The sequence below is a fragment of the Heteronotia binoei genome, chromosome 2, assembly GCF_032191835.1.
Source record: "Heteronotia binoei isolate CCM8104 ecotype False Entrance Well chromosome 2, APGP_CSIRO_Hbin_v1, whole genome shotgun sequence".
Lineage (NCBI taxonomy): Eukaryota > Metazoa > Chordata > Lepidosauria > Squamata > Gekkonidae > Heteronotia > Heteronotia binoei.
The window spans coordinates 188,145,910-188,166,783 of NC_083224.1; the positions used below are offsets into that span (position 1 = coordinate 188,145,910).

General features: G+C 46.5%; 2 protein-coding genes across 3 annotated transcripts; one reads left to right on the forward strand and one right to left on the reverse strand.

The window, feature by feature from the left end:
- Positions 1-1,097: 1,097 nt before the first annotated feature.
- Positions 1,098-8,314, reverse strand: BORCS8 (BLOC-1 related complex subunit 8). Its single transcript, XM_060232689.1, has 4 exons — positions 8,186-8,314; positions 6,507-6,619; positions 3,483-3,547; positions 1,098-1,353 (listed from the first exon to the last, which is right to left on the reverse strand). Exons 1-4 carry the CDS (start codon positions 8,220-8,222, stop codon positions 1,248-1,250), a joined length of 321 nt encoding a protein of 106 aa, XP_060088672.1. The 5' UTR covers positions 8,223-8,314; the 3' UTR covers positions 1,098-1,247.
- Positions 8,210-20,648, forward strand: RFXANK (regulatory factor X associated ankyrin containing protein). 2 transcript variants are annotated; one of them, XM_060232688.1, is made up of 9 exons: positions 8,210-8,348; positions 10,771-11,028; positions 12,450-12,533; positions 13,885-13,950; positions 15,213-15,313; positions 15,661-15,786; positions 16,163-16,229; positions 19,377-19,457; positions 19,850-20,648. In XM_060232688.1, exons 2-9 carry the CDS (start codon positions 10,812-10,814, stop codon positions 19,906-19,908), a joined length of 801 nt encoding a protein of 266 aa, XP_060088671.1. In that variant the 5' UTR covers positions 8,210-8,348; positions 10,771-10,811; the 3' UTR covers positions 19,909-20,648. The 2 variants fall into 2 exon arrangements, with proteins under 2 accessions (XP_060088671.1, XP_060088669.1); XM_060232686.1 differs by lacking the exon at positions 8,210-8,348 and adding an exon at positions 9,244-9,413.
- Positions 20,649-20,874: the final 226 nt, after the last annotated feature.

A 20,874-nucleotide genomic window follows, 5' to 3' on the forward strand; every position in this document is an offset into this window, starting at 1 on the left:
TTCCTCAATAACTCGTGTTCATCAATGGGCCTACTCATTCTGTCCTTGATAATGGTTTCTACCAACTTTCCCTGTACTGAAGTCAGACTGACTGACCAAATCCAAGCGGTGCAATTGCTTTTACATCTCTCACCAAGTCTTGGGCATTACTTAGGACCAAATCCAGGATCGCCCCACCCCTGATAGGTTCTGTTACCATCTGCTCCATAGCACAGTCATTGAAAGCATCTAGAAACTCAATCTTTTTCTCTTGACCTGAACACATATTGACCCAATCAATCTGCGGGTAGTTAAAAATCGCCTTTTACGACATAGTTGTTACGTTTAGCCGCTATCTTTAATCCTTCCATCATATTATAATCGTCCTCTCTCTTTTGATTTGGTGGGCGATAACAAACTCCCATAGTTAAATTTACTTTTGGGCCCTCTATTTCGACCCAAAGCATTTCTAGAAGGGAATCTAATTCTTTGACCTCGGTCTTACTGGACTGTATACCATCTTTCAGCGCCACAAGACATGAGCACCAGATATTTGAGGGAGGAAAGGGAGGAAGGGAGGTGAATAGATGGGGGGAGGTGGAAAGCAGCTTTAAATGCATTCTCCAAGCTGCTGGCTGGCTTGGTTTGGAGAAATGATTTAAAGAAAGAACTGCCTTCTCCAAGCTTGCTGATAGGGTAGTGAGGACTACTAGACCCACACAATATGTGTGAAAGAGTCACATGTGGCTCTTGAGCTGCAGTTTGGCCACCCCTGCTCTGCACCAACCTTTTTAAAAAAAATGGTTCTAATAAGTAAACAGCAAAAAAGGAAAACAAAAGAAAAGACAGGTATGGGGAGAAGAAAAGGGGAAGGAAGCAGGGGAGGAAAGAAAAAGCGGAGGGGAGGGAGGGGAGGGGAGAGGAGAGGAGAGGAGAGGGGAAGGAAGGAAGGAAGGAAGAAAGAAAGGAAGGAAGGAAGGAAGGAAGGAAGGAAGGAAGGAAGGAAGGAAGGAAGGAAGGAAGGAAGGAAGGAAGGAAGGAAGGAAGGAAGGAAGGAAGACCATATGGTAATCCTGGCCCAGAAGTAGGTAGCATCAGTCATTTGGGAATCAGCAATATCAGTTCTTTCAAATGTTTAATAATTTAGCGAAACAAAAACAGAATGTTTACAACAGTGGCACAGCTGCTCCTCTTGCACCGACTGAAGGGGGCTCCTGTACATGGGAGGTGGGTGGTTCAAGAGACTTCCCTGCAGCTTTCTGTCTGGACTACCTCCGGCTGGAATTCAGTTGCTCTTTTACAGCAATGGCACTCCGGAGTAACCCGTCAATGCTTTTGAAATAAACGCAGCTGTCCTTCATGTTCTTGATGGCGCTGGAGCGGGAGAAAAGATAGGCCAGAGTGTACAGCAGTGTAGAGCAGTGTACAGTGTACAGCAGCAAGGACCCCCAACCCCACTCTTCCTGGCCTCTTTCACAGAGGTTCCATGAACACTCCTCCCCTCCCTCCAATCCTAGACCCTCTCTCATCTAAGAACTCTCTTTTGCATCATCTTTTAAAATGGGTCTGCCAACTGTGCTGTTCATTACAGCCTCAATGAAAAAACAGGGATGGGGAGAAAAACTAATCAACCAGAAAACACCAGATATCTCCCTTGTTTAATGAAAACTGTGTACTGACTTACACAAACACATGAAAAATACACAACACACTAAAAATACATTTGGCAAAAAAAGTCAAAATGTAACACACACACTGTTGCTAATAAATACAATGGTCAGAATTATATAAACCAAACCACCACGTTCCATGTAGAGAATATTCAACGCTTAAGAGTAGTATGAATATAAATTCTCCAAATGTGCGTAAAGTAGGTTCTCAACAGGATTTTGATCATTATCGAAGCTGTGCCTGAATAAAATTTTCCAGGAGTCAGGTGAGGGGTAGCTTCGGTATCCAATTCCTTTCCCGTGACTACGAGAGGGAACACAAATCAGCCCCTCCCTAGCCTTCCATCCATCCAGAAGCTCAAGTCCTGGAAGCAAGTGTGTGCATGTGCAGATGAGAAAAAGAATGAATTTTTACTTAAGGTTTTAGAAGCCGCAGAATTGGACATGCTAACTATGAGATTAAGGGGGGGGGGGTAACCTTCAGGATTGTAAAAAGACTTGGGATCCACTGTATTTATGGATAAATAGTATGGGAATCGATATGAGAAATCTGAAACGGTGTTGTGTACCTACACCTCTAACTCAGGGGGATGGGTGAAAGGTGTTGAATGTATACGATTGATGATTGTATTTTTTTTTTGTATTTTTGTATTTATGTGTTGTACAATAAAAGTATATTATTCGGGAGGGGGGGGGAAAGGGGGGGAAAAAAGCAGGAGCAAGGTGAAAATATTTATTAGAGCTTTACAAATCCCTATGCGTTTCACTGTTAAGTTTTTCAGACTTATTTGCTTCTTTCTTTTCATCATTCTAATTTGAGTTATGTAGAGAAATGTTCACATGTTCCTTCCACTTTGGGAACAAGAACTGTGGCAGTCTTGGAAGCTGCTATAAAAATTTCTGAAGGAGGATCTGTGTGGATATGTAGCTCATTTTAATTCTGCATAAAATTACCAAACTTTTAAAGGGAGAATCTGGATGGTTGTGCATTTCATTTTAAGAAGAAGAAGAAGAAGATATTGGATTTATATCCTGCCCTCCACTCCGAAGAGTCTCAGAGCGGCTCACAATCTCCTTTACCTTCCTCCCCCACAACAGACACCCTGTGAGGTGGGTGGGGCTGGAGAGGGCTCTCACAGCAGCTGCCCTTTCAAGGACAACCTCTGCCAGAGCTCTGGCTGACCCAAGGCCATGCTAGCAGGTGCAAGTGGAGGAGTGGGGAATCAAACCCGGTTCTCCCAGATAAGAGTCCACACACTTAACCACTACACCAAACTGGCTCTCCTGTTAATTCTGTTGAAAGTTTTATCTTCTGGTTGGTCATATTTTAATGATTTTTTTTAATATTGTATTTTGAATGAGCCCCATGGTGCAGAGTAGTATGCTACAGTACTGCAGTCTAAGCTCTGCTCACAACCTGAGTTTGATCGCAGTGGAAGCTGGGTTCAGGTAGCCGGCTCAAGGTTGACTCAATCTTCCATCCTTCCGAGGCCAGTAAAATGAGCACCCAGCTTGCTGGAGAGTAAAGTGTAGATGACTGGGGAGGCAGTGGCAAACCACCCCATAAAAAGTTTGCCAAAAAAACATAATGCTGTGATGTCACCCCATGGGGCGGTAACAACTCAGTGCTTGCACAGGGGGCTACCTTTACCTTTATATTGTATTTTATAATGGATCCCCTGAAGAAGCTTAACAGCAAAATGAACCAGGATCTATAAAGCTCCAATAAATATTTTCATCTCGCATCTGCTTTTTTCTTTTTCCTGCCTAATGGTGCGGCCAACTGTTTCTCTGGCATTGGGTGCAGTTGAGGACAGACTTCCGCCACACTACCTGCAGGCATACTCCACCGTGTAGATGGCTCCTTGGCTCTGCTCCTCCCAGCTCTGCATGTCAGCCTGAAAGAGAGATGGCAGGGGGATCCCACTCATTTGGGAGAAGTGGGATGTTTCCCCCAGGGACATCATAGAGTTGGAAGGGATCTCTAGGGTCATCTAGTCCAGCCCCCTGCACAATGCAGGAAACTCACAAATACCTCCCCCTAAATTCACAGGATCTTCATTGCTGTCAGATGGCCATCTAGCCTCTGTTTAAAAACCTCCAAGGAAGGAGAGCCACCACCTCCTGAGGAAGCCCATTCCACTGAGGAACCGCTCTAACGGTCAGGATGTTCTTCCTAATGTTGAGCCGGAAATTCTTTTGATTTAATTTCAACCCACTGGTTCTGGTCCTGCCTTCTGGGGCCACAGAAAACAATTCCACACCATCCTCTATATGACAGCCCTTCCAGTACTTGAAGATGGTGATCATATCACCTCTCAGCTGCCTCCTCTCTAGGCGAAACATGCCCAGCTCCTTCAGCCTTTCTTCATAGGACTTGGTCTCCAGACCCCTCACCATCTTCGTTGCCCTCCTCTGGACCCGTTCCAGCTTGTCCATATCCTTCTACATCGTTACCTAAGTGGGTCTTCCTCTCTCATATTTCTGATGCCCCTTTGAGAAATCCCTGCACTGGCTTCTATGCCCACCACAGACCAAGCACAGACTCCCTGATCATGCTTGGCCTTTGTTGCCCTCCTATTCTCATATCCAGATTGCCCATGATGCTCAGGCTTTTTCCTGAATTAAAACTGGTGAGATACAGCTCACCTTTAGTCTTCAACTTCTCCGATCTGAACTGAGATTCAAGGAGCGGCTCTCCATCAATACAGGATTTTTAACTGCATTCTACATTCATTTTGGTTAAGCCCTCCATTAAGAACATAAGAGAAGCCATGTTGGATCAGGCCAATGGCCCATCCAGTCCAACACCCTGTGTCACACAATGGCCAAAAAAACCCATCAGGAGGTTCATCAGTGGGGCCAGGACACTAGAAGCCCTCCCAGTTGCCCCTCCCAAGCACCAAGAATACAGAGCATCACTACCCCAGACAGAGAGTTCCATCAGCACCCTGTGGCTAATAGCCACTGATGGACCTCTGCTCCAGATGTTTATCCAAACCCCTCTTGAAGCTGTCTATGCTTGTAGCTGCCACCACCTCCTTTCATATCAGTGGGCCCATAAACAAACTACCCACTAACAGTGTGGGCACAGCATAGGGTTGTCAACTCCAGGTTGGGAGATTCCTGGAGATTTGGGGGTAGAGCCTGAGGAGGGCAGAATTTTGGAAGGGGAGAGACCTCAGAGGGGTCTGATGCTATATTGTCCACCCTGCAAAGCAGCCATTTTCTTCAGAGAAACTGTTCTCTGAAGACTGCACATCAATCATAATTCTGAAAGATCATAGAAGGGGCTATACAGGCCACCAAGTCCAACCCCAATCTCCAGGTCCCACCTAGAGGTTGGCAACCCAAGCACAGCAGAAGTTTTCAAGAGGAACACAGCCAGTAGAACAGTAAATGCATCTCTTGGCTGACAAAGTATGCCCACTAAAATACTCTTATTTTGGCTACTGAATGGCCAATACTGAAAAAAATAAAAGTATTAAAAATACATTGAATAATGCTGAAAATATAAAGTTCTCTGCTTATTGGGAAATACTTTCCTTTCACCCTTTCTCCCTGATGATTTCCCAGATCTCACCTTGAAAGTCTCCGGTTGCCTCTTCCAACAGCTTTTTAATAGCTAAAGCCCGCTAATACTTAAAACAATAGAATTAACAGCATATTACCATAGCAGTGAAGTCACAAGGTGGGAAGCATTCCATAGAAGACAGTAAAAAAAAAGGGGGGGGCTGCTTTCTGGACTGTGGTCCCCTCTGTCCCTTGCTTCCCTGCATCTTATCAAGGATATGTGATGTGCACAGATAGATAAAGATAATTAGGGATTAGGAATAAATCTTTAATGAAGATCACAGTCGCTCAGAGGATGTTGGGGTGACCTTCCCCATTTGCTAGCTTTCAAACCAACTTCCCCACAGCACATTGCTGTTTAATACTAAAAGGGTGCATTCACACTACACTAAATAATGTGTTTTGCCAAGTGGATTTTTGCTATTCTCACACAGGCAGAATCCAGTCACAAAACGCATTATTCAGTGTAGTGTGAATGCACCCAAAGATAATTAAACAAGAGACTAATGACTGGGATAGCATCTTCCTGTGCATGACTGGCAGTATAGTTTCACTGCCGTCATCGCCAAAGAGATGCAGGATCCGAAAGAACATCTAACGCAACTTCTGAACATCCACCGGGCATGCTTCCCCTGTTGATTCACCAACAGAATTGCCTGCCATGCTGCACTAGGGTTGCCAATCCCCAGGTGGGGGCAGGAGATCCCCTTGTTTGGGGGCCCTCCCTCCACTTCAGGGTCATCAGAAAGCGGGTGGGGGGGGATGTCTGCTGGACACTCCATTATTCCCTATGGAGACCGATTCCCATAAGGTAAAATGGAAAATTGATTCATGAGTATTTGGGGCTCTGGGGAAGCTGAGGTAGAGGCACCATATTTGCATAGCATCCAGTGCCTCTCCTCAAAACACTCTCCAAGTTTCAAAAAGATTGGACCAGGGGGTCCAATTCTATGAGCCCCCCCCCAAAAGTACCCCCATCCTTCATTATTTCCAATGAAGGGAAGGCATTTTAAAGGTGTGTGTGCAGTCACTTTAAATGTGATGGCCAGAACGCCCTTTGGAGTTCAATTATGCTTTTCACAACCTTGCTCCTGGCTCCACCCTAATATCTCCTGGCTCCACCCCAAAGTCTCTTGGCTCCACCCCCAAAGTCCCCTCCCCAGTTATTTATTGAATTGGACATGGCAACCCCCATTGTTCCTGGTTGCCCAATTTATCAGCTTTGTGTGCAAATTGCTCCCCACTTCTTCCAGCCTTGACCTTTAGATTTGGAACAGAACTTGCCTTATGCTGGGCCAGTTCCGGGAGGGACCGTCTGACATGCTCCTGAAGTCGATACAAAGCCACAGAGGGTTCATTGGCCAAGACGTACATGCTCTCTGTAAACTTGTCTGTTACTAAAAACAAGGAACAAGACTTCCCTTTAGGTCCATACCAAGAAACAGTGCACCCGCAATAATTCTGGTGCTACTGGACTCCAACTTAGATCTACTGCTTCAGACCAACACGGCTGGAACAATTCTGCCAGTTAGGCAGCTGTTTACCACCACTGGTATATCTAATAAATTTCAATTTCAGCTAGACCTCTCATTGTTAGGGGAATTAGAAGTGCAGGAACCTTTCCTAGGACTCCCAACCTCACCAGGCTTCAAAAGTGAGTAGGGGGAAGAGACTAGCAGGGACTTCAATATCACAGAGAGAGACAGAAAAACAAACTGTTCCAAAGTAACTGTTATTTACTGAAGTACAAAACCATAATACAGAAACTTTCAAATATATAACATTCAACTGTGCAGCATACAGAATTAAGCAAAGTAATCAAATACCTAAATAGATTGCACCAGGATTTTTTTTTTAGCAGGAACGCAGAGGAATGCAGTTCCGGCCGGCTTGGTGTCAGGGGGTGTGGCCTAATAGGCAAATGAGTTCCTGCTGGGCTTTTCCTACAAAAATAGCCCTGGATCATACTGTAATTCTATAAGGAAAGGAAAGATCCCCTGTGCAAGCACCAGTTGTTTCCGACTCTGGGGTGATATTGCTTTCACAACATTTTCAGAACAGACTTTTTTACAGGGTGGTTTGCCATTGCCTTCCCTAGTCTTTTACACTTTCCCCCCAGCAAGCTGGGTACTCATTTTACCAACCTCGGAAGGATGTCAACCTTGGGCCGGCTACCTGAATCCAGCTTCCGCCAGAATTGAACTCAGGTCATGAGCAGAGTTCAGACCACAGTACTGCTGCTTTACCACTCTGTGCTACACGGGGCCACTAATAATTTATAAAACACAGTGTAATTCTACATCCAGTAAGAGCCCCGTGGCACAGAGTGGTAAAGCTGCAGTACTGCAGTCCTAAGCTCTGCTCACGACCTGAGTTCAATCCCAGCGGAAGCTGGGTTCAGGTAGCCAGCTCAAGGTTGACTCAGCCTTCCATCCTTATGAGGTCGGTAAAATGAGTACCCAGCTTGCTGGGGGGAAAGTGCAGATGACTGGGGAAGGCAATGGCAAACCACTCCGTCTGCCATGAAAACGACTGGTGCTTGCACAGGGGACTTACCTTTTTAAAATTCTATATCCTAGTTGTTTGTCAAGACCCATAAAAAGCCTTATCAAGCCTGGTGGGGGATGGGAATCCTAGGAAAGATTCCCGCACTCCTAATTCCCCTAACAGTTCCCACCTCCATCAAGAGCTGAGTGCGGTGCCTTGCAGTTTCCACCTGGAAAAAACCAGCAGCTTTGGAGGGCAGACTCCAAATTTTAATCATACCTTGAGGCGCCTCCCTTCCCCATTCCAAATTCCACCTCCCCTCAGGCCCTGCCCCCAAATCTTCACGAATTCCCCAATTGAACGTTGGCAACCCTAGCCTCTCCCCCAGCGATACCCACCCCATAACTAGTTGCCCGGAAGCCATTTGGAGTGACACAACCCGGAAGTAGCCCTCTCGCCATTATTGCTACCGTTACCTTTCTTTACTTTCAGCTGCATCTCAGGCTCCTCCATGGTGCCCAATGAGTCTGAATTGGACTGAGAGACGACCGGGCCGGAAAGCCAAATGCGTGGTAGTTTCCGGGGATCGCGTGCAGTGCCATTAAAATACCGGCTGGGAAACAGAGACTGGCAGCAAAGGTTCTTATCCTCTCGCGTCTCCTTTCTTTATAGAATCAAATCCATGATCTCGGACTGGGGAAAATACTCTCCCTTGCAGACTCCATCCCCTCACTCTGTTTCGTTCTTGCCGAGGGCTTTATGGAAAGCAGTGATGAGTGTCTATTGCAAGCCCTCCATTTTTCTCAGGGCCGGGTTAAGTGTTGGAAACAAGCCCAGTGCCCCTGAGCGCGTGCAGAGTGCATTTCCTTCCCTGACCCGATCCTGATGCCCATGAAAGGGCCAGGACATTTCCCCCCCCCCCTCCTGATATGAAAATCGAGGGGCATTCAGTGTGTGTGTGTGTGGGGGGGGGAGAATTGTATTTCTTAGGGGAGGGGGTAATACGCAGTTTAACCAGATGTTTGATGCTGTTGGTTTAAAACTAGTTTTTCCAGTCTTTTAAGTAAACTGCAAAATCAAAACCCGGAAGAACACAGTCTAATGCCATTCACCCTAGAAGCTCTCTGTATTGGCATTATTCTGGATTATTTTTGATATTATAGAAGCTCCCTCTTGTTATCCTGTAGAATCGTAGAACTGGAAGCTCCTTGATTTTTCACTTACTGAAGCTACATTAAAAACCTATAATTCAAAACGAAGCACTGGCAGGGAAATAGTTTCTATGAGGTCAGGGGTATAAACTGGGGAGAGCTGCACCTGATGACTTTCGGCCTGCCCTGCAATTGCATGGCTTCTGTCTGATAAAGGTATCATTTGTGGCTCTGCACAAAGACATCTCTTGCAGCACCTCAAAGATGTAAATAACTAAGAGGTGGCGTTTTAAGGCCGTGCTGCCAAACGAAGGCACTGCCTACCCCGGGGTGGGGGGGCAGCTGATAGGTGGAGCGAGGGGGGCACACCCAGGTTTCTCAAGCTCCCCCATTCATAAACTAAGTCTCCCCCTCTGCCCCTTTGTACCTCTTAAAGGGCCAGACCCCAGGCAGCAGGAGGAGCTGCCCCCAAAGTTCAGATGCATTGTGGGAAGAGAGAGTTGCTTTCAGTTTTGCACCAAAGGAAGAGGAGAAGCAAGGAGGAAGAGCTGCAGTGAGTAAAAGCTCATGGACCAAGGGCTCATGCTCTGGGAGCTATCACCCCTTAGAGGAGAGAAGGCTGAAATTCATGTCAGAAGGTGGGCTTAACAAAACGGGGCCAGTTGCAAGAGCTGATCTGGGGTGGGAAATGATCCCGTCGAAATGGGACTTTCAGAGGAGGGGGAGGTGTTGGATGGGATCTGTAATGAATTCTTGATAACTCAGATATACTGCTCCTTACAGGAAGCTGCTGTACAAAAACATCCTCATTTGATCTATTTCTCATGCCTTCATCCCACCAGCAGTTTTAACTTTGCAAAAGTTACTTACGTCTTCGCCTGGGTATAGAGAGCGAACAAGAAATAGAATAAAGTTGGAGTCCAGTGGCACCTATAAGACCAACAAAGTTTTGTTCAAAGTGTGAACTCTTGTGCATACAAAGCTCACACTTTGAACAAAACTTCGTTGGACTCCATTGCTTCAGAGTGGCTCTTGTACACATCACCCCGTCCGCCAGTTTGAAGAAGGCATTAGTGTCTTTAAATCACTTCTTCAAACCAAGCCAGTCAGCAACTTGCAGACTGCATTTAAAGTTAAAGTTGCTTTCTTTCCACCTCTCTCTCATCTATTTTCCTTTCTGCCTGCCTTCCTACTCTCAAACATCTGACATTCAGGTCCTGTGACTCCAAAGTTTATTCTGTGTGGTTCTTATGTTAAGCGAGTTTGACCACCCCTGCTTCAGACCAACACGGCTGCCCACCTAGAGCCAACAAGAAGCAGCAGCCATCCCCCTCTGTCTGACTGCTGCTTTCCCACCAAGTCTCGGCACAAACAACTAACTTGCTTCTCTCCCCCCCACACCCATTTCCAAAGCATACTTAATTATTCCATAGCCAAAACATGAAATTATGCCATGTTTTCCTATTTGAATGCCAATATAATTGTTCAGATTGCCTTTCCAGATGGCATCTTCTATGTACACTGCTAATGCCAAATGTCATCAGGCCAGGCATAGCAAAGGATCTATACTGCCCTTCTTTTTTAAAAGTCTAGTTTTCATCTTGAGCGCCTTTTAATGATACTGCAAATGTCAAGTGTCTTACTATAATGGGAGCCAATTTGTAGCAGCAATCCATTTATAAACATTTGATACCAGTCAATTCTTCCTCTAAGCGGTGGAGTCTTGTGAGCAAAAATTCTACTTTGTGAACTAACTGGCTTTAAAGTTGTGAGCTACTGCATGTGCTCTGGGGCCATTTTTCCTGAGCTAAGATAAAAATGTGTGAGCTGGAGGCTATAAAACTGTAAGCTAGCTCACGCTAACTCAGCTTAGAGGGACCACTGATACCTGCATGCTTTTGTCTTTCAAGGCACTCTGGAGGTCACAGATTCACTAAGGACAGCATCACCCATGGGAGAATGTGGGGCATCTGGAATTTTGGCCAGGGGCGTTGAGAGTTCCGAAGGAATTCCTATTGCTGAAATGACGCGAACCGCCTTAGTGAGAGACCTGGAGGTGTCTGTGAGTGATGTGGACGAGGCAGACACCTCGATAATCCTGCATTTGCAGCCCTACTTGGAGGACACAGATGACCTGCAGCCGGGTCAGGACCAGACGGCTTCGAATGGTAAGTTAGCAAAAAGTGGGACTGAAACTGATAAGAGGTAAACTGTGCCTGTTTTCCCACCAGGCATCCTTACAATTAGAACAATTCTTATCAGGTCTACTCAGAATCCAGCTGAAGTCTACTTAGTGGAGCTTACTTCCAGGAAAGTGTTCTAAGGATTGTGCTATAAATCTCTGAATGTTGGCCAGTGTTAGCAGAGCCACTTGTAGGCTGTGAGTCTATTACAAGGGCAAAGGGTTGTCTACATTAATATCTTTTCTTTCATAACACTCAAGTTTCTTTGGGATGCAGGATTCTGTGAGAGCCATTGCAGTGTGTCTGACTAGGACTGGGGAGACCCAGGTTCGAATTCCCCACCCTGCCCTGGAAGCTCGCTGGGTGACCTTGAGCCAGTCACATGCTCTCAACCTAATCTGCCTCGTTGTGAGGATAAAATGGAAGAAGACAAAATGATATAAGCGGCTTTGTGTCGCAGCGGGGAGAAGGGTGTAAAGTAGAAATGAAGCAAGTTAATATACTCTGGGTAGGCTTTTGGTCTTACATCTTCTCACATCTGATATTAGTTGCACATCCCCCCCCCCCCCCCCCCAAAAAAAATTAAAATGCCAGCATTTAGGGCAAATTGTGACTTGGGAGCTACATGTGGCTCTTTCACACATATTATGTGGCTCTTGAAGCTCCCAACACAGGCCTATAGCCACCAGGGGGCCCGGCCCCTCCACCCAACTCCCACCTGTATGGCCCCTCCTTTCCTCACTGCTCTACCTGCAGCCCCGTTTTTGCTGCCGTCGCCGGTCTCCTTGGGCTCTTCCCACCCTTTTCCTGCCTCCCCCGCTCTCCCCACAGCCCCGTTTTCACTGCCACTGCTCTCCCCAGACTCTTCCCTGCCTCTCCCACTCTCCCCACAGCCTCATTTTCGCCACTGCCGCTCTCCCTGGGCTCTTCTTCCCACCCCCAAGAACATGAGAGAGAGAGAGCTGGGGCCCGGAGGCTGGCTGCTGGAAGAAGCAGCCAAGACTCCACGTCCCGCCCCCCCCCCCAATTTTATGTCCTGGGCCCTCCCACCCAAAGATTTCTGACTATGGGGCTGCCCCAACACCATGTCAGCTGGCTAGGAGAAGGCATCTCTCTCTTTAAATCACTTCTCCAAGCCAAGCCAGCCAGCAGCTTGGAGAATACATTTAAAGTTAAAGTTGCTTTCTTTCAGTCTCTCCTCCATCTTCCTTCCTTCCTTCCCTCAAACATCTAATGTTCATGTCTTGTGGCTCTCAAACATCTGGCATTTATCCTCTGTGGCTTTTATATTAAGGAAAATTGGCTGCCCCTAATTTAGGGCATGTTGAGGTATTGTTGTAAATAAAGACAGAATCTCTTTTTGGGGGAGCAGTTAAATAATTATTTTTTTTTTGCCACAAATACAGACGGTGGGCTCCTGAAGCATTCGACCACTTTGACCAACCGCCAAAGGGGCAACATAGTTTCTGCCTTGCCAGCTACTCTGGACAGTAAGTATCTGTTCAGCCGCCAGATGACCTACTCAAGTACCCTGTTCGTGAAACTAAAGCAAACCCGGAGTGCATGTTTGTGTGTGTGAGAGAGACAGACTCTGGGCACTTTCACATGTGCTAAATAATGCAGTTTCAATCCACTGATTTTGTCATTTCACAGAGTAAAATCCAGTTGCCAAGTGCATTGGCAGCGTGTTATTTAGTGTGTGTGTGAAAGTTCCCAGAGAGAGAGAAGAGGAAGAGTGGGGCTGTGTGTGGGGGGGAGAGAAATGTGAGGCTCAGGAGCATTTAAAGAGCTTCCTGTGTATATGAATCCTATTTGTGAAATCTTCCCTATAGTTTTCCCCAGAATTAATTCCAATCCAGGGAGCTTTACTATTCTAAGGCAGGTTCTAGTCATTTGAACAAAACTGAGGTCCTGTCATGTTTTAATCAAGATACAAATACCACTGTTCTGCTGCTATAAAAGCGCTGCTTGTAGCTTTAAAAAAGAGAGAGAGAGAGAGATTTTCATGATTAGATTACAAAAATAATGAAAGTTGCAAAAAAAAGAGGCACCTCTATGCCCTTTTGTTGGCCCTCCAGAGTTACTGATTGGCTGTGGTGCGGAAAGAACCTCTCACCTGATCCAGCAGGGCTCATCTGATGTACTTGTGATCGCAAAGATATCTACGGCTGACTGAAATCATTGACACCAAAAAGGGAGAAGGGATTCAGTGCAGGATGGGGTTCAGTGGTTTGACTAAGTTTGCTTACAGCTCGCTAAACAAATTTTGTACATTGTTAAGCCAGGGGTGTCAAACTAATTTATTATGAGGGCCAAATCTGACATAAATGAGACACTGTCAGGCTAAGCCATGTTGGACTGGGCCACATCAGATCAGGCTATGCGGGTACCTATTTAAGATTAGGTAGCAGAGATATAAACTTTATAAAGGACACAGACAAGCACAATTACATATTTTTTTAAAAAAACCCTTAAAACATTAGCTGTTGGTTTTAAAGGTGCTTTCTTTGTATTTCTCCCATGGGACCCAGGGAACTAGGCAAAGGAAGCTCTGCCTCTTTTCTTACTTCCCCAGGGGATGAGGAAGGGGAGGAGCCTCAGCCAACAGAATGAAGAGAGGCTTGGCTCAGTAGTTTTGTTGTGCGATTGAGAGAGCCTGGCAAGGCAAGCTTTCCCTTCCCTTGTTCCTCCCCAAGGGAGAAGCCTCAGCCAGTGGAGAAAATGAGATTTCAATGCCTTGGTTCATTTTTGCATAACACCAAAGGAGTTTTTGAAGTACGCATCAGAGTGAAAATCACAGGCTGAAGGTTCAACTGCTCTTCTTCCTTCTGATCCTCACAGCACTGTCCATTTACCAGCTAGCAGCTCAGGGCGAGCTTACCCTGCTGATGGAAAATCTGCAGAAAGGTGAGAAACAAAAAAGTTGGTTTGTTCAGAAAACATTCCGGCCCGGCTTGATCCTGAGGCTCAGCTAATGACATGTGTGGAGACCTCCCCTGTAGTTTCACGCAAGCTGACACTGGAGCTTAGAAGACCCTGATACAGCCCAAGTACAGCTGTCAAATGAAGGCTGGGAAATTCCTGGAGTGTTGGAGGTGGAGTTTGGGGAGGGGCAGGACCTCAGTGGGGGAGCCTTCATGTTCAGAGGCCTCTGAATCCTAGTGCCAGGAAGCAACATCAGGGAAGGCCTCGGTCTCTATGCCCTGTTGCTGGCCCTCCAGAGGAGCTGGTTGGCCACTGTGAGAGGCAGGATGCTGGACTAGATGGACCACTGGTCTGATCCAGCAGGGCTCTTCTGATGTTCTTAATGCCATAAAGTATCCGACAAAACAGCCATTTCTTCCAGGTGAACTGATCTCTTTCATCCAGCGATCATTTGTAGTTCTGGGAGAACTCCAGGTTGCCACTGGAGGGTGGCAACCCTCAGCCCAAGCAGTATGCAACTGAAAAGAAAGGCATGGAACTATTAATAGTGCTTTCAACTGGACCAGTTCCCATGTAATTGTGCACAGGATTGCAGCCATAGTTACTACTAGTTGGATTGGGGGGGGTCTTTATATCAGGCGGGTGACAGTATGGGGAGATAGTGGAGGGGAGGGATTTCACGGCCATTGGACCCCATAATATTAGCCGTTTCCAGTTAGATGATCTGGAGTTACATAATCTGGAGCAGTTTCTCTCTGCTTCCCCTTTCTATAGACGCCTGCCAGTTGGTTTAGAGGTTTGACTGCTATTAACCATTTCGCTCTTTCTTGAAGCATAAGTCATCTGGGGGCACAGAAGCTAGCATAGAGGGGGGCTGGGCATGCCACTTCCCATGCAATCTCAGCCCTGTTGCCTTCCCCGCCCCCCCCCCCCCCGGCCCTGACTAAATCTCTGTTCCAGCAACAAACTTTTGAGGCAGCATACCACAGCAGATAACAAAACAGTTCTGCTGAAATAGGGGTGGAAACCTCCAAAATGGCCACCACAGACAGACAGCTTCTTCAGGCAACAGGAAGCTGAGGTGGGACAGGATTCAAAGCCAGCTTGATCCGGTTTTGAAGCTCAAATTTTCACTTTTCACTCACTAGTACATATGAGCATGGATTTGTTTTGGGCCTGTTTAGCACTCAACCACTTTCCTCTTCTCTTGTTCTTCACGGCAAAATGTCTACTTCCGTTTACAGATGAGAATCTGGTGAACAAACCAGACAAGCGAGGCTTCACTCCGCTGATGTGGGCCTCGGCTTTTGGAGAGATGGAAAGCGTCCGCTGTCTCCTGGAACTGGTAAGGGGGGGGGGGAGGGCTTGGTGATGCTGGGGTGTGGCTTCACCTGCCCATTTCTGGCCTGCCTCCTCTCCAGTTTGGTGTAATAGCTAGGAGTGGCAGATTCTAACTTGGAAGAACCAGGTTGAATTCCCCACTCTTCCACATGCAGCTGCTGGGTGACCTTGGGTCAGCCACAAGTTCTCTCAGAACTGTTTTCTCAAGAGCAGTTTCTGTCAGAGCTCTTTCAGCCCCACCTACCTTGCAGGGTGTTTGTTGTGGGGAGAGGAAGGGAAGGAGATTGTAAGTCGCTCTAAGACTTTGAGTGAAGGGCAGGGTATAAATCCAGTCTCTTCTTCTTCCTGCAGGGCGCTGACCCCCACGCCCTCGCACACCAGCGGGAAAGTGCCCTATCACTCGCCAGTACTGGAGGATACACCGGCATTGTCATCCTACTGCTGGAAAAGAATGTCGACATCAACAGCTATGACTGGGTAACAATTTGAGTGGCCAAACAACTACTGAAACAGTTCACAGGGCTTTTTTTGTAGCAGGAACTCCTTTGCATATTAGGCCCACGCACACCCCTGATGTAGCCGATCTTCCAGGAGTTTACAGTTGGCCCTGTAATAAGAGCCCTCTGAGCTCTCGAAGGATTGGCTACAAAAGAGGGGTGTGGCCTATTATGCAAAGGAGCTCCTGCAACAAAAAAAGCCGTGACAACCGCAATACAGAGTTCCATTAACATGATGAACTGCTTGCTGGTGGGCCTGTGGTTGTCTGCACTTAGCAACAGTGCCTCGCTGCAGGCCTTGTGCCGCACACATACCTGTTTGCGTGCCTCTGACCTTCTTTTGTTTGCTTCCATAGAACGGCGGGACCCCACTCTTGTATGCTGTGCGGGGCAATCACGTGAAATGCGTCGAGACGTTGTTAGGTAAATCTTCCCGGAAGGGCAGCAGCGAGAGTTTAGTCTGTGACCGGCAGTGCTGTATTGCTAAGATCGCACGTGAAAAGTTACAGGTACCTTATGCCATCTGGTCCCTGTTGAGCCAGAAGCTGCAATACCACGTCTGGCCACCTCCAGTGGTGGCACTGAAGTGCAGCCAAGAGCAGACCAGCGGTTCCCTCTCCCAAGTTCTAGTAACACAGAAAGCCGATGCGCTGAGGTCCCACTTTCAAAGTGTCCAGTGTCCTAACACTGCAAAACATCCTTGAGGTGTTATCAAAGATTTCAGGTTTTCACGGCTGGTAACATCATTAGGGTTTGTAGAATCTTTCGGGCTCAAGTGCCGTGTTCTACTGGAGAAGAAAAACTTTCTCCAGTAGAACACGGCACTTGAGCCCGAAAGATTCTACAAACTCTAATGATCCTTGAGATGTGGTCCGGATTCTTATAGATGTGCTGATCCTCAGACTTATTGCAACATCCTGCTTCCTGGGCAGCACCCACTTCAATCCAGGACTTTTTTTTTTTTTAGCAGGAACGCACAGGAATGCAGTTCCGGCTAGCTTGGCATCGGGGGTGTGGCCTGATATGCAAATAAGTTTCTACTGAGCTTTTTCTACAAAAAAGCCCTGTGTGAAACAATGGTGATATCAGGGGGTGTGGCCCAGGGCTTTTTTTGTAGCAGGAACTCCTTTACATATTAGGCCACACACCCTTGATGTTGCCAATCCTCCAAGAGCTTAAAGGGCTGTTATTACAGGGCTTACTGTAAGCTCTTAGAGTATTGGCTACATCAGGGGTTCCACAGGGCATACAAGGCTGCTTTTTGGAGAGGTGGCCTTTGGGTGAATGTGATCCACACCCGGTAGCTGGTGTGCTTCAACTGTGTCTTCATCATCCACACATCCTACCCTGCTTGATAGTAAATAGATTCTTATGGGGACAGATTTTTTGGGGGGGGGGGGTTTGGTATTTTTGTGTGTGTGCATGCACCTGAATGTCATGCCGACTTCTGGTGACTGACCCCTACTGGGGGCCTGGAGCAGGGGTGGAATTCTAGGAGGAGCTCTTTTGTATTAGGCCACACACTCCTGATGTAGCTACTCCTCCAAGAGCTTATAAGGCTCTTTTTTGTAAGCTCCAGGAAGACTGGCTACATCAGGGATGTGTGGCCTAATATGCAAAGGAGCTCCTGCTGGAATTCCACCCCTGGCCTGTAGGATATTCAGAGAGGTGGCTGAATAAACATAAGAGAAGCCATGTTGGATCAGGCCAATGGCCCATCCAGTCCAACACTCTGTGTCACACAGTGGCCAAAAAAGAAAGGAGGTTCACAAGTGGGGCTAGAAGCCCTTCCACTTTACGCCCCCCCCCCCCCCCCCGCAGCACCAAGAATACAGAGCATCACTGCCCCAGACAGTTCCAATATGCTGTGGCTCATAGCCACTGCTGGACATTTGCTCCATATTTTTATCCAATCCCCTCTTGAAGCTGGCTATGCTTGTAGCCGCCACCACCTCCTCTGGCAGTAAATTCCACATGTTAACCACCCTTTGGGTGAAGAAGTACTTCCTTTTATCCGTTCTAACCCGACTGCTCAGCAATTTCATCGAATGCCCACAAGTTCTTGTATTGTGAGAAAGGGAGAAAAGTACTTCTCTACTTTCTCCATCCCATGCATAATCTTGTAAACCTCTATGTCACCCCGCAGTCAACGTTTCTCCAAGCTAAAGAGCCCCAAGCATTTAACCTTTCTTCATAGGGAAAGTGTTCCAAACCTTTAATCATTCTAGCTGCCCTTTTCTGGACTTTTAACAATGCTATAATATCCTTTTTGAGGTGCGGTGACCAGAATTGCACACAGTATTCCAAATGAGACTGCACCATCGATTTATACAGGGGCATTATGATACTGGCTGGTTTGTTTTCAGTTCCCTTCCTAATAATTCCCAGCATGGCGTTGGCCTTTTTTATTGCAATCGCACTGTCTTGACATTTTCAGTGAGTTATCTACCACGACCCCAAGATCTCTCTCGGTCAGTCTCTGCCAGTTCACACCCCTGCCCCTGCCTCCCGACTGCTCGTATTCCCTGGAGGTCTCCCATCCAAGTACTTGCCAGGGTCAGCCCCACTTAGCTTCCAAGATCTGACAAGATTGGGCTTGCTTTGGCTATCCAGGTCAGGGCAGATTTTTAATTGTTTCGTATTTTCTAAGTTTATTGTATCTTTTGTATTGTTTTTATTGGGTGTATGTTATATGGTGTTAGCTGCCCAGAGTTTGATAAATAAATATCTGGCAGGGAGGGCGGCATATAAATCCAATAAAATAAATAAATAAAAAATAAACATTTGCAAACGGAAAAAACCAAAAAACAAGAACTTACACATGAGGAAAATGAGAATGCGGAAAGCCCTTTGTTTGTTTGGGTGACTGTAGGAGAAACCCTGCCTTTCTGGAATCTCTAGTAATAATGGGGGGGTTTCTTTTTGAAGCAGGAACTCCTTTGCATATTAGGCCACACCCCCCGATGTAGCCAATCCTCCGAGAGCTTACAGGGCCTACTGTAAGCTCCAGGATTGGCTACATCAGGGGTGTGTGGCCTAATATGCAAAGGAGTTCCTACTACAAAAAAAAGTCCTGAGTAATAACATTTACCGTTGCTAAAGCAGACTCTTACATATATTTTGAGTATTTTCAGGCCTCATTTTGGGCAGAAGCTCACAGGAGCAGAGCTCTGGAACCTCTAAATTTTAGTGTTCTTTCTCTTCCCCGCCCCCCGCAATACTTGCTTCTGGGCTCCATTGCTCAAGCCCTCTGTAAGAATTTTGCTGAACTCTGACAAACTTTCTAATACCCCCCTCCCCCAAAAATGGGAAAATAACCCAAACCTATAAAGCAGACAGATGGAAATCTTTATCATGCCACTGTGACCACAAAGGAGAAAGTAATTTAAAAAGTATGGTGGGAGTAAGGTTTTATGATGACAATTATAATTCAAGAAGCATTTTAAGGTAGATGCTGAGTTGATATAATTTAGTACACCTCATGTCAGGGGTGTGTGGCACATGCAAATGAGCTCTGGCACCTCTTTTTCTACAAAATGATCCCTGATTATTTCCCTTGTATGGTTTTAGCACGAGGTGCCGATCTTACCACTGAAGCAGATTCTGGGTACACACCAATGGACCTGGCTGTGGCACTGGGTCACAAAAAAGGTACATCACGGGAAAAGGAGAGCCGCATTCTGGAACGGCAAGGCCAGAGCCGCTAAGCCTGTGGCCTGATCTAGAGATGTGAAGGCCTGGTGGGAAAAAAACTGGAAAAAAATGTGTGGTGGAGGGGGAAAGGAATCACATTTTTTTCGTTTTCCCAAGAAAACACCTAAGACATTTTGAGGAGCGTAGAAGGGGGGAAAAACTCCCTATTGTAAATGCCACATGTTCCTATATAACAGAACTATTCTTTTTCTTATGGGACATTTTTCTAACCCATGATATTTTGGGTTGGGCCAGTTCCTCCCCCCCTTCCCCCCCGAATATGGATTCAGGATTCAGTAACTAAATAAGCGATGTTTTTCTATGCTCTCTCCCTCCCCACCCCCCTTTAGTCCAGCAGGTGATTGAAAATCATATTCTGAAATTATTCCGGAACAGAGAGACTGACTGAAGGATCCCCTTTCTTGGTCCAGGGGAATAACCTGCCATGAAGAATAAAGCAAGAACTGAATCACACAATTGCTGCGGCACCTGGGCAAGGGCGGTGGTTGGAAATTCCAGGAACTGGAACTCTAGACTGTACTTCTTGCCAAGAGGGTAGGAGCCTTTGGAGTTCAGCCTCCTCTCTCTGGCCTGAAAACAATGAGTAGGATGTATGGTGCTACTCCTCCTGGGTAAAACGTTTCCTCTTCCCTACAGCTGTGCCATGTAGATGGCAGACGGGGGGACACAGACCTCCAGATTGCTCATGTAAGTGAGTCGAGCCACAAACTGCTATAAAAAAAAGAACTTGTTTGTTTCCCCATGACTACAAGCCGGTCATGTGCGTGTATGTGTTTCCGGACTGTTTCCTAGTCACATTTAAAAGAAAGAAAAACTTTATGTAAGCATTTAAAAATTCAAATGACTTCCTAATATGAAATTTTGAGGGTTTCCAGGAAAAAAAAAGCTGCAAAGGGAATGAAATGTGCCTTTTCATGCTGGCTTGCAAATTGCCGCTTGGCTTGGCTGCCTGGGGTGATTCGGGATGACTTCTCCAGCTGAGTAAGAATGAGAACATTTGTAAAACGTGAAAACAGTTTGTGGAGGTTTTTGTTGTATGCTGCAGTTGGATCCCACGGCCTCAAAGGGCAAGCCAAATGCTGTGGGCAGAGAGGGCTAATAAAACCACTTTGTGGACTTTGATCAAAACGTATGGCTTCACATTTGTTAGAAAGTTATTTGGCACCCCATGGTTTCTCTTCTGTGTCCAACCAAATTTGGAAAGGCACCATACATACCCATGTGTCCCCCCATATACCCAAAGGTGAAATGCAATCTGACTCTAATCTATTTCTTTTTGCATTCTGGAGTGCAGATGAACTTTCGAGGTATGTATTAGAAAGCAGTCCATTTTCCAGACTTAATCCAGCAAAGA

Coding starts and splice junctions, on each gene's coding strand:
- BORCS8 (XM_060232689.1), bottom strand. CDS start 8,222: ATGGAGGAGCCTGAGATGCAGCTGAAAGTAAAGAAAG. Junction 3,548..6,506: donor CGGAACTGGCCCAGCATAAG/GCAAGTTCTGTT, acceptor TCTCTCTTTCAG/GCTGACATGCAGAGCTGGGA. Junction 1,354..3,482: donor ACGGTGGAGTATGCCTGCAG/GTAGTGTGGCGG, acceptor CTCCCGCTCCAG/CGCCATCAAGAACATGAAGG.
- RFXANK (XM_060232688.1), top strand. CDS start 10,812: ATGGGAGAATGTGGGGCATCTGGAATTTTGGCCAGGGGCGTTGAGAGT. Junction 12,534..13,884: donor CTTGCCAGCTACTCTGGACA/GTAAGTATCTGT, acceptor TGATCCTCACAG/CACTGTCCATTTACCAGCTA. Junction 16,230..19,376: donor ATGCGTCGAGACGTTGTTAG/GTAAATCTTCCC, acceptor GTATGGTTTTAG/CACGAGGTGCCGATCTTACC.